Source organism: Loxodonta africana, chromosome 15 (genome assembly GCF_030014295.1).
Source record: "Loxodonta africana isolate mLoxAfr1 chromosome 15, mLoxAfr1.hap2, whole genome shotgun sequence".
Classification (NCBI taxonomy): Eukaryota; Metazoa; Chordata; class Mammalia; order Proboscidea; family Elephantidae; genus Loxodonta; species Loxodonta africana.
Window position 1 is genome coordinate 79965089 of NC_087356.1, and position 12862 is coordinate 79977950.

General features: G+C 50.7%; 1 protein-coding gene across 1 annotated transcript in view; it reads left to right on the top strand.

Annotated features, from left to right (window-relative positions):
• The window catches only part of DSCAML1 (DS cell adhesion molecule like 1), a 418105-nt gene that overhangs the window by 363726 nt on the left and 41517 nt on the right, over positions 1-12862 (top strand). Inside the window, exons 17-19 of the mRNA XM_064269007.1 lie at positions 2920-3160; positions 6942-7088; positions 9441-9596. Coding sequence (XP_064125077.1) covers positions 2920-3160; positions 6942-7088; positions 9441-9596 — 544 coding nt within the window. The remainder of the gene's footprint in view (positions 1-2919; positions 3161-6941; positions 7089-9440; positions 9597-12862) is intronic.

A 12862-nucleotide genomic window follows, 5' to 3' on the forward strand; every position in this document is an offset into this window, starting at 1 on the left:
TCTCCAGCTTACAGACCGTGGGTGAAGGCCCGAGCTGGTCCCCAAGACTGTCTGTGTCCTGGATCCCCACCCCTTCCGGAGGGCTACTCCGAGGAGCTGGGAGGTGGGGTGGAGGATGAATAAATATGTAAAACACTGGGACATTTGGCCGCCAAACCCCAACCTGGAAGGTCGATAAAATTTAGAATCGGATTTATTTCTCCAAAGTCTCATAATGAAAAATAAAATTGATTAGAAAGTTAGAACTTCAGAATGAAACAGCCGGTCAATAAATGTTGGGCTGACTTCTCAGGGAATTTTTTTTTTTTTTTTTGACACCGAGGTACAGATTAATGAAAAATAAAGATTCACTTGAAAGATAAGTCGCTTCATTTTAAGACTCTTTCCGCCAAATGGATCGCCCCTGTTTTATGACATAAATTTGCAATCAGCCCTATTGATTTCTTAATGCTTCAGAGAAATATTGTTAAGATTGATTTAAATCCTGAGAGTGCCTATCTGGGGGAGATGGGAGGATAGAGAGGGAGACAGAGGAGGAGAGAAAAAGAAAGAGGGAGAGAAGGAGGGGAGGGAGGAAGAACCTGTCAAGATTTGTATAAATTTGTGAATATATACATGTCTGTATCAGGGTAACACATATGGACACAGATATATTCTCTATGTGTCACCCTAATACAGGCTATATGTATTCACATATTTGTACAAATCTTGTCAGGGCAGACCCCTGGGTGGCAGAAACAGTTTGCACTGGACTACTGACCTAAAGGTTGGCGGGTCAAACCAAGCCAGCAGCGCTGCAGAAGGGCCTGGTGATCTGCTTCTGTAAAAACCACAGCCAAAGGAAGTCTGGTGGGCAGTTCTGCTCTGTCACACATGGGGTTTCCCTGGGTCAGAGTCGACCCAACGGCGGTGGGCTTGGGTTGGTTTTTCTGGTGTCGGGGGGAGGTGCCCAGATGCCTTCTACCCAAGGCCTCTGTCTGTGTATGTAGATGGTGTGATGGTGCATACAGGAGTGTATCAGGAGAGGGCTAACTCTGGGCATGCAGCCATGCGTGTCACGTGTGTATTAAAACGTGCGTCAGTATGCGCATGTATGCATGCAATGTGGGAGCATGTTTCATTGTGAAAATGAGGGTATCTGGCTCTTGATGATATGCTGTGGCTGTAACGGATGTCTCTGTGTGTGTGTGTGTGTGTGTGTGCGTGCATGCATGCATGCGTGTGTGTGTGTGTGTGTGTGTGTGTGTGCAGAGACAAGACTCATGCAGAAGTTTGCCCACCTCACTTACAAACCAGCAGGCGGGACTGCCCAAGTGCAGAAAGTAATGTTATTCAGGCTTTAACAAAAATTCAAGGCAATGAAACACACACGTACGCACACCTATTTAGTGAGTTCAAAACAATTATGTTAAATTAAAAACTTCATTTTATTGACTTAACAGTGAGCTTAAAAATGAAGCTCATTTAAAACATTCATTGAATTAAAAAAAAACAACAAGGCTGTTTTACTAACTTAATTGTTTTTGATCGCACTATTTTTTAGCACAATAAGAAGGTGGGCTTTTAAATTAACTTCATTGTTTTTAAAACCCCGATTCAAGCTGTTTTCATGTGTTCTGGGGTGGGTGCTCCCTCTCCATTTAGAGAAGGCCAAGTCTAGGCATTAAAGGAGCTGGCTTGTGTTTGTGGTGGGAATGCGTCTGACTGAGGTGGGTGTATGGATTAGGATGTTTGCTTTGATGTGCCTGGGTGTGTGTGTGTGTGTGTGTGTGTGTGTGTGTGTGTGTGTGAATGAGTGGTTCTGGAATGAGCAGACATAACAGAACTGTGTGTATGGGCGTGTGATCATGTATGAGAATGTTGTGTATAGGTGAATGTTTACGGGTCGATGTTTTCTCTGCTAGGATATCTTGCCTGTGTGTGTCTGGACATACGTCAGAGTCGAGCTTGGTGGTAAAAGTATGTTTTCCAGCCCCCAGACTGATGCCCCTGGTTGACTGGGATCTGTCCACTTCCCAACAGGCCAGCCAGAGGCCCCAAACGCCCCATTTCACCTCCATGTCCCTGCTCATCTCTGCCCCTCTATCTAAGAGCTGGCTACAGGCCTCCTGCTCTCACCGCAGCCCAGCCTCTGGCCACCATGCCCAGGGCCATTCAGCCATAGTGCTCCAAGAGAGGCTGGGCCCCAAGGAAAGTCACAGCACTCTCTTCTTTTATTCAAAACAACTGACGACATCCCTCCCTACCTGTTTTCTCTTTTGTCTACGCTTCCATTTCCCCCAGGCCCCTGAACATAAGCCAGATGGTATTCTTATTCATTAATTCAGTAAATATGTATTGAGGGCCTACTATATGCCAGACACCATTCTATACCTTCAGAGCACAATAGCAAGCAAGACAGACAAAACTCCATCTCACAGCATTTATATCCTAATGGGGACCAATAAAGCCCTCAAGTAAAATATGTCAAGTGGCAGACGATGTTGGGTGCTATGGAAGAAAATAAAGGCATGCAGGACAGAGAGCAGGAGCAATCTTACATGAGAAGCTTAAGAAGGTGACATCTCAGGAAGGGCAGGACACAGGTGAGTGTAAGCCATGTGACTATCCAGGGAAAGAGTGCCCCCCCCCTCCCAAGACAGGAGTCTGCCTGGTGTGATCAAGGAACAGCAAAGAGGCCAGTGTGGCTGGAGCGTAGAAAGCAAGGGAGAGAAAGGAGCTGGGTCCAAGAGGCAATGGAGGGCCAGACGATCTGGGGCATCTGGCCACAGTAAGGACTTTGACTTTGACTCCAAGTGGATGGGAGCCATTGAAGGGTGGGAGCAAGGAGTGACCTGGTCTGATTTGGTTTTAAGAGCATCATCTCAGAGTGCAGAGCCCTGGAGTGTCATTGTGCCTTTGTCCCCTCCGTCCTCACAGGCACCCAAGAAGGAGCTGCAGAATGGTGTCATCCGGGGCTACCAGATCGGCTACCGAGAGAACAGCCCTGGCAGCAATGGGCAATACAGCATCGTGGAGATGAAGGCCACTGGGGACAGTGAGGTCTACACGCTGGACAACCTCAAGAAGTTCGCCCAGTATGGGGTGGTGGTCCAGGCCTTCAACCGGGCTGGCACAGGGCCCTCCTCCAGTGAGATCAATGCCACCACCCTGGAGGATGGTAAGGACACTGGCAGCAGAGAGGGCCCCAGATCTGTGGTCTGCCCTCTCCTGGGCCCCATCTTGGCCCCATGATCCACATAGGCTCCCTGGATCACCTCCCTCTCCCCTTGCCATCTGGCTCCACTCAGCACATTGGGCCTCTCCATCCATTGGACTGTTCCTCTATCCACCACACTATCTGTTGGCCTATTGGCCTGTCTGAGCACTATCCATCTCTCCATTCATGTTTTTCACTCTGCCTTTTTGTTTGCCCTCCTTCAGCATCAGCCTGTTTCTTCCTCTTTCCGGTGCCCTAACTCAACTCTCTGACCCCAACCCTTTCCTCTGTGCCTTAGGTCCTGTTTCCACCCACCCCTTATAGCTTCCAGGTTGGGAAAACAGGAGAAGCCACGTTACCTTTGCACTTCTGGGCTGGAACGTCCCACCATGTGTTTTAGGGACTTGAGATGAGGCTGTCGAGTTAAGAAATCCCAACACTCATGTTGTAGAGGATTTAGAGCCCAGTTTTTAAAACGTCACTCTTTGACAACTAACAAGGACTCCAGGCTCTGATTGGTAAATTAAGGGACCCAGTTTTTCCAGGGGAAGAGGGCTAGGATGAAGCAGAGACATGCCTGTTCTCCAAGCACAGAGAATATGCCAGCTGGCACCTGAGCCTGCGCCAGGCAGAGATGGGGCTGGGCTGGTCACAGCCCCCCAAAGAGCAGGATTAAGAAGTAGCACAGCATCTACCAAGCTTCCTTCTTGATGCCTCAGTCCAAAACAAGGGTCTGAGATTAAAACCAGCCACTGAGTTGAAGCCTGCCCACTGCTACCCCGACTGATGGCCCATGGCTCATCAGAATACCCACCAGTCCTCCAGTGGAGACCCCGTCCTCTCTGCAAAGGCTGACATCCCTAGGAGGGAGGACACACCAGGTCAGGAACACCTGACAGAAGATTAGCTCATACCAAACCCATTGCCACCAAGTCAATTCCAACTCATAGCGAACCTGTAGGACAGGGTAGAACTGCCCCACAGGGTTTCCAAGGATGTAAATCTTTATGGAAACAGGCTGCCACATCTTTCTCCCATGGAGCGGCTGGTGGGTTCAAATTGCCAACGTTTAGGCTACCAGTTGAGCACTTTAATCACTGTACCACCAGGGCTCCTTTAGCTCATACCAGTGGCTCTTAACTTGGGCTACAAATTGGAACTGTCTGGGAACTTTAAAAAGACTGATGCCTAGACTTCATCCCAGAGATTCAGGTTTCAATGCCTGGGGGCACAGTCTGAGCTTTGAGATGGAGCAGCTGTCAGTGGCCCCAGAGAGCTGGGCACCTGGGAAAAAGGGTGAACACAGAAAGGGGGAAAGAGCATATAAAGCAGAGAGGTATGAAGAGACCAAGGGGGAGGCACCAGAGCTACCCTGCAGCCAGCCCATCTCTATCCCCTTCCCCTAGCCCAAGACCCTCACTTACCCTACTAGGGCCGCTGGGTTGAGGAAGCTCCGCCTGTCCCCTCTTAGTATAGTAGTACTAATTCCAAGAGACACCCTAACACGGTGGCTCTCCAACCTGAAGATACATTAGAATCTCCTGGAAGGGGGTTAACCACAGACCACTGGGCCCCACCCCCAGAGCTTCCACTTGGGTCAAGAATTTGCTTTTCTAATAAGTTCCCAGCTGATGCTGATGCTGCTGGTCCAGGGAGCATCTTTGAAAACGGTAGCACTAACAGCTAGCTCATTATCCACAAGGGCAAACCAAGGCTCCCAGAAGCTAAGTAGCCTGCCAGAATCCCCTATCTAGTAACTAACAGAGCCAGGATCAAGACCAGGCCTGGCCCCAAATCCCATACTCTTTCTACTTCACCCTGTTGTTATGTTTTGCTTGGGAGCAAGGCTGGGGGCAGAAGGAAGTGACAGGGATACAGGATGCTCTGAGAAGGCACGTCCAGGTGAAACAGCTGTCCTAAGCCCACCAGCATGCCCCACCTACCCTGAGCTCTGTCCACCCCAGGCCGTGCCAGGAAACAGCCAGCCCAGGCCCCATCTCTGGTCCCTATCAGGGCACCATCTCCTTTGCTTGGTGGGGGGCCCCTAGAATGTCCAACAGGGAGAGATCAGCATGGGTTATGAAGTCATTTTCAAAACCGAGGAGGAGAGGGGGAAGAAAGTTCCAGCCGCATTTGCTCAGCAGTTTTTCATACTTAATTAAGGCCCTCGTTAGCCTGTCAGATCCTGATCATTCCCTGGCAATATTAGCACTCCTCCTGGAGTGTTCAAGGGCCCTGCTTTAGCAATAGTGTCTTTTTCATAATTATATTACCTTCATTTTGTTCGAACGGGCGATCTGTATTAGTTTATTACACTGGGTCCCTAATTACATGGTGCTTATATTTTTACACCTAAGTAATACGAAACAATAATTATTCTCAAAGAGGATCGTTAGGATGATGTATTATCATTTAAATGCTCATAAAAATTAGAGTTGCCTCTTGTGGGGCAACGGGATCTAATTACCTTCCATCCAGCCTGTGCCTTCTTTTTCCCCGTTCAGAGCAAAGTAGACATGGTCTTCCCCTTTGTCACTGCCTCCCGGGAAGACAACAGGAAGTGCCACCAAATTCCCCCTAGCCGAGGTGGATGCTGGGGCCTGGTGTCCCTGCCATCTGTCGTCTTAGAAAGGGCACCTGTGCCTGGGCCAACCCACGAGGGTGGAACTTAGGTTAAACACAAAAATCATTCCCGGAGGGAGGAGGTTAAAGGCAAAGTAGACCCCCTAAACTAGTCCCAGAGAATATTTTCCCATTAGCCCAGGCTTTTTGGTGTGTTCATGCTCAGGGACAGGGGATGAATGGGTAATCGCCCCTGAAGTCCTAAAGACCTCAATGAAAACTCTTCTCCCCTTCACCACGGTTGACTGAGATCCTTGTCCCTCTTTTTCCTTGCCTTCAGCTTGACATAAGGACACAGAGTTCCAAGAGTCAGGCCTCAGCTTAGATCCCCTGGTCACATGACACAGAGAGGCTGACAACCTTTAAATAAGATAATGTTGTTTTTAACTGCCATCGAGTCAGCCTGGACTTGGGGCAACCTCATGAACAATGGAACAAAACTCTTCCTGGTCCTGCGCCATCCCCATTATCGGCTACAGATCAGACGGTTGTGATCCATAGGGCTCTTGTTAGCTGATTTTCATAAGTAGACCACCAGGCCTCTCTTCCTAGTCCAGCTTAGTCTGGAAGCTCCACTGACCACTGTTCAGCAAAATACAAGCCTCCACAGACAGATGGGTGGTGGTGGCACATGCGATGCATTGACTGGGAATCGACCTCCAGTCTCTCACATGGAAGGCAAGAATTCTACCACCGACTCACCATTGCTCCCTTAAATAAGATAATGACCTAGAGGTACCCCAGATCAGACTGATGGTCTGCCAGGTTCTGTTGTATTTAACAGAGGTGGGTCCCTGGGGTCATGGTGGCCCACTGGTGACTTCCCAAGGGCTCATGCCCAGCGTTCACCCCTTCTACCCAGAACACTTGCCAGGACCAGGAATGTGCAGCCCAGAGAGCAAGAAACAGCATCAGATCTTCAGGAGAGGAGACTTTGCCCACTTTCCTGGCCTCCCAGGCCCTATTCTTAGAACTTACGGAGTCAGGACATTTTCCCCATGTCTTACCTGGAGTTCCTCTGGCTGGGCAGCAGGGCCCCACCTGAAACCCTTAAGATTTGTGCTGTTTCTTACCTCCCTGCCTGACTGGACTCTTTGGTACCCACCCCCACCCCATGCAGTGCCCAGCCAGCCCCCTGAGAACGTCCGGGCCCTGTCCATCACTTCAGATGTGGCCGTCATCTCCTGGTCGGAGCCCCCACGCAGCACGCTCAATGGTGTTCTCAAAGGCTATCGGGTCATCTTCTGGTCGCTCTACGTTGATGGAGGTGAGTCTACAGAGAGTAAGGTCTGGGGCTCAGGGTGATCAGCACAGGGTGGCTGGTGGTCAGCTTCCAGGCTTAGTCAGAGCTGAGCGTCTTCCCATGGGATGTCCAGTGAAAGTGCAGCCCTCCTCTTTTCCACATGTGGAGGCCACAAGTGGAGCAATGACACTATAAGGAACAGGGGATAGTGAAGGAGTGGCTTCAGATCCAATCACCCATGACCCTTTGGGCCAGAGCCAGGAGCAAGGGTGGGTGATGCTATACATGGTCACCTCTCCAAAGAGAGTGGGAAGACATCCATATATCTGGGAATTATCTGGGGTGTGATGAAGACATATTTGCTTTTTTATGTTTTATGGTGGTACTCGTCTTTGGTGGCTGTACCAGTCAGGGTCCCAGCAGGAAACAGTTGGCACACTCAGTTGGGGCAATTGAAGAGCCTTTAATGAAGGGATTACTTTCAGAAGTAGTTGGGAGGGAGGGTGGAGCCCCCTGGGACTAGCAACAGCAGAAAGCCAATACTACCTAGACCTGAAGGGGCCAGAGGAGGAAGCAGAGTTACCAGAACCTGGTGAGAGCCTCCACTTGGCCAAACCCAACCAGACACAGGCTGCAAGGGAGCCCAGGTGTGCAGTCTGTGAAGATCAGCCACCCAGAGCAGGGCAAAAAAGAGCTGACGGTGGACCTAGAGGGTAGGGATGGCAGATGGAGAATACGCAACACAATGGCTCAAACTCCTAGGTACCTTTCTTCCCCTGGGATGCACTGATCCAAACGGGTTTGCACAGTCCCCCACAAGCACACCAAGGTGCTGCCAGCTGGTATTCACAAAAGACCCTGCAGTGACCAGGAAGCCTCTAGTCCATGTAAGCCTTAGGCATCCCAGACTATGAAAATGTTCTGCTGAGGGATGTAAAAATCTCAACAGACCACAAAAGGCTAAAGTGAGTTTGCCTGCTGTGAGCCTGAGTCTTCTGCCACCAGAGAGGGCCCTGTGGCCCTCTCTTCTTTCTGGGAGGGTCTGGGAATCCAGCTCACAGTCACCTCTCCAGAGCTGCAGCCATGACCTTCCACACCTGGTTTCTGCTCTGCCCATTCACGTTGCCACTAGGAAGTGTCTTTCCCTCCACCCCCTTTACTGCCTCCTGCAAAAAGCCTGGAGGCTTCCAGCCCAGGGCTTTGGTCTGTGAAGGTCTCGCAAGCTCTGATGCTGTGAGCCACCAGCCCGTGCTGCTCCAGAAGTGGCCTCGCAACGTTCACGTTTGTGCTGGGCCAGGGAGGAGGTGGCTCCTCACTTTTCCACACCTGGCTTCCTCTTCTATAAGCCTGGGGGCACCCTCAGCACTGCCCCCCAGGTGAGGAAGCTATCTGCCCCTCTAATCTCAAAGACTATCTGGACTTCTGGTCACGCTGCTCTTGGCCCGGATCTTTCTGGGGCTCCCATCCTGGACAGGTCTACCTGGCTCTGGACCTCATGGGAAAGGAAGGACTGCTGCCAGGCCTCTGAAATCCCCCTGCACTGACCTGGAGTCCCCCAAGCTGTGTATGGGGGTCTCTGCCCCTGGAGCCCAGAAGATTGTTGTCCTCCCCTGGCCAGGCCTCTGCCTTGGGCTCTTTGCCTACCAGTTAGGATGAGGCCTGTGCTCAGCCAGTGTCTGGGTCTGGCTTTCTGAAGGCCCAGTAGTACTGGACAGAGGGCTGTCAGCTCAAGAGCCTGTCTCTTTTCCTCTTTCTGAGACCCTGGCCCTCCCTTGGGACCCTCTCTCTAAGCTGTTCTTTAGAGTCTGGAAAAAGCTCCTTTGTAGAGTCAGGATGGTGGTCCCACCCTGAGCTTGGGAAATGGCCCAGCCCTTCCTGGCTGAGGCAGTCAACTCCAACCAGCCTCACCAGGTTCTCTGTGCAGGTTCTGCAGGGCAGGGCCCAATATCCTCGCTGATGGGGAGAAGGTAGATGGGTCACATGTCCTCTTACACTAATAGTGCATGTCCTGGAGCAGTCAGATGCAGGGAGGCAGCCTCGTCCTGGCAGGAATCGTCCCCAGGGGGGAATGTTGCTTGGAGGGAGAGAGGTATTCTAAAGGGTGAACATCAAGTAAAAGTTAGTGCAAGGTCAGTGGGGGGCTAAGGCCAGGCCAGCATTTGCCCTTCACACTTCTTGAGCTACTTGAGGGAGATATGGCCTGGGAACAGTGCCCAAATCTGCTTCCATGGACCTTGAGGCAGAGGGTCTCCCCATTCTGCCACCATGGAATCAAAGTCTGAGCCCAGTGGCGTGGCTGGCTGGGCAGAGGGGCAGCAGCAGGAGGGCCATGGAGGCCGGGCTGGGCTGCACTCAGCCACTACCTATCTCCGGCAGAGTGGGGAGAGATGCAGAACATCACCACCACGCGGGAGCGGGTGGAGCTGCACGGCATGGAGAAGTTCACCAACTACAGCGTCCAGGTGCTGGCCTACACCCAGGCTGGGGACGGTGTGCGCAGCAGTGTGCTCTATATCCAGACCAAGGAGGACGGTGAGTCCTCACCCCAGGGCTCATCCTGTCCTCACCCCCAGGGGCAGGGTTTCCCAGGGGCCTGTGTCTGAGCCACCTCCCACCCCAGGAGTAAGAGCGAGGGCAGAGCACCATCCCTTTTCCTGTCCCTTGAGCCTGTGGGTAGCTGTGCTCCGTCTTGGGGAGGACATAGCTTACGATGCCCTGGGACTTATGCATAAACACATAAGCGGCTGTCACCAGCCCTCTGCAGCACTAGGTCAGAGGCCAGACAAACCCTCTTCTTCCACCCTCACTCCAAGATCATCCTATTTTTGGTATCTGCCCCCCTGCAAGGTTCAGGCCAGTTTCCTCTGGATATAGGTGTTGGGTTGTGCGAAAGAGCAGATGGGCGACAGGGCAGGAACAGATCCTGGGTGAGAGACTTGGCGATCACTCCATGGAGGCCCCAGCATAGGCCAGGCCCTGGACTCCAGTGTGCTGGGAGGGCTGTCAGCAAGCAGAATGGGGTGTGCCCCCATTTGGAGCTATGATCTCAAAGCCCTTCCCCATGGGACAGGACCGCAGGAAAACCAGAGATAGAGAGCCAAACTTCAAGGGTAAAGGAAATGAGGAGACCAGAAGCAGGATCACCTGAGAGAGAACAGAAAGGGAGAAGGGAGGTGCACAGCTCCAGGGGCCACCATCCATATAGAACACTTTGTCCAGGAGGGCTATGTGCGAATCATGCTTCCTGGTGCTCTTTGTGCAACTCTGGGGTCCTGCTTCCAGCCCTTCTTCTTCCCACCCCAACTGCATCACGTAGTAGGTCTTCAGTGTTCTGAACCGGGTGCTCTAAGTAGAGGAAGAGTTGGTTTATGTGAAGAGTGTCTGTCATACAGTGGACACATAATAACCATCATGGTAGCCGTCATGGCACGTGGTTTCCTCCCACTCAGCCTCAGTCGTTTCAATGAAATTGGAGACCTGTTGTCTAGGTTCAGTCCACACAATTTGCCAGAAGGTTCTGGATGGGTTTGAAGAATTGAAAAGAAGCTACTCAAGCTGGGGGTGATGGTAGAGAGTGTCCCAGTGCAGCCCAGTGCTCAGCGGCCAGACGAGCTCCCAGCTTAGCTTAATGCTCCCCATTCCCCCGAACCCCTCTCTTTCCATCAGCCCCCTCCTCAAGCTCTGAGCAATTAAATATTTACCAAGCTGCCTGCCCTACTTTTCTTGGCATTAAATCAAGGCTTCCTGGGACAGCTCTGGGCAGAGTCACTGCGCTTATATGGAGACTGAGCTGGATGGCACTCTGAGCCTGGCTGCATATAAGGCCTCAAAGCACACACACACAGGCCCTTCCTGGCCTCTAAAGATGAACTGCTTGGCCCCAGATTTCTTGCCTGCTACTCTGATGCACTACTGAGCCATAGCACATCCACATGCTTTCACTGACATAGGTGAGGCTCCATGAGGGAACTCAGAGATCTAGAGGCTCCATCCCTCCCTGCAAGGAGCTTCTAGCCCTTCACCCTTCAAAGCTAATGGAGCCACATGTAGGAAGGAATAACAGGCAGGATCCATTGTCCCAAGGAAGCAGTGATCCTCATCTCGAACAGGCAGCTTCGCAGAGGGGAAAGGGCACAGGAAAATACAGGAGAAGTACATACAAGCCTCATCCCTGTCATATGTTGTCTAGATGACCTTGGGCAAGTCACTTAACCTCTCTGAACCTCAGTCCCTCTTGACGAAATGGGGAGAGTGGTGCCTCATCAAGTTGTTACAAGAAGCAAGATAACTGTAGAATCCTTTCTAAAATGTCAGGTACTAGCAAATGTTGCTTTATGCCTGTCAAGATGCTGGCAGAGAACTGACTGCTCCAGTGAACTCAGGTGCCCCTGAGGGAATCTGTGACCCCAAGAGGAAGCAGGAAATGCAGGAAAGGCTCTACTGTCGTATGAGACTTCATCCAAAACAGCAGTCATAGCTTGCCATGTATGTAATGTGCTTTCAGGAGGATGATTTGACCTTCCCAATAACCCTGTGAAGTAGGGATTATTTCCATTTTGTAGGTAAAAAACTGAAGCCTAGAAAGTGAAAGTAAGCTGCTGAAGGTTACTCAGCTAATAGGTGGTAAACTCAGGCTTTCTTGTCTCTGTATTCTCTAAACTTTCTGTCATGTCATGTCTATCAGTTAGGAAGCTTTTGGTTATGAGTAATAACAAAGCCAATTAAAAACATTTTAAGCAATAAGGACATTTATTATCACACATAACAAGAAGCACTGAGTTAGGGCAGCTGCAAGGTCAGTTAACTCAGTAGTTCTTAGCTTTCTGCTCTGCATCCTGAATGTGTTAGCTGCTCGTCTCAAGATTTCAAGATGGCTACAGCTCCAGGCACCACAGCCAGGCAAGGCAGAGTTGAAAGTGGGAAGAGGAGGTCTCTTCCTATAGGTAGGCCTGTCTTGGGAGTGGAAGAAGCATTTCCCAGAAACCCCCTCAACAGATTATTCTCATTTCCCATTGGCCAGACTGGGGTCACATGCCTCTTCCTAAGCCAATCACTGAAAGAGAAATGGAACCATCACGACAAACTTAGCCTAAACATGATATATATATAGGTAATGGGGAGAGCTTTCCCTGAGGTTTGGAGGAGCATGGATCCTCAAGCCAAACTGAGGCCCTGTTTTCCAGGAATAGGAAGGAATGGCTGTTGGGTAGACAGGCAACTGTGCCTGCTACACCATGGCTGCCCCACCTCCACCAGGTTTCTCCAGTTTGTAGGTGGCAGTTATTCCAGTTATTACTCAGCTGGCTTGGGGAGCAGACAGTCCTGTGCTCCAGTTCCAGCTCTGCTGTGTTACCCTGGGCAAATATCCTAATCTGAAGACACTGTGACTCCCCACCTAACCCCCTCAGAATTTTGCATTTTTCCAAAGGGGGGAAAAAAATGATCAGGAAATTAGAGAAAAGCTAAAGAAATAAAAAAACAAAATGCAAACATGTACATTCAAGATCATTTACTAAGTCCAGATTTTCGGTCTGAGTTTGGTTTCAAGCTGACTTGGCTGGACTCAATTCATGAGCAACAAAAGTGTCTTGCCTATTCCTCACCTCCCTGTGAGTACCAAGCCAAGTAACATGGCCTCAGAGCACAAAGTTGAGTTGGATTTCAGTCTACTTTATAGACCTTTAACTGAGGAAGAGGCATGACTAGGCCTTAGGAAGATAACCCTTGCAGATGTGTGGAGGACTAATCGCAGGGAGAAAGCAGGATAAATACTAACAGAGAAACCTTTAGAACCTGTG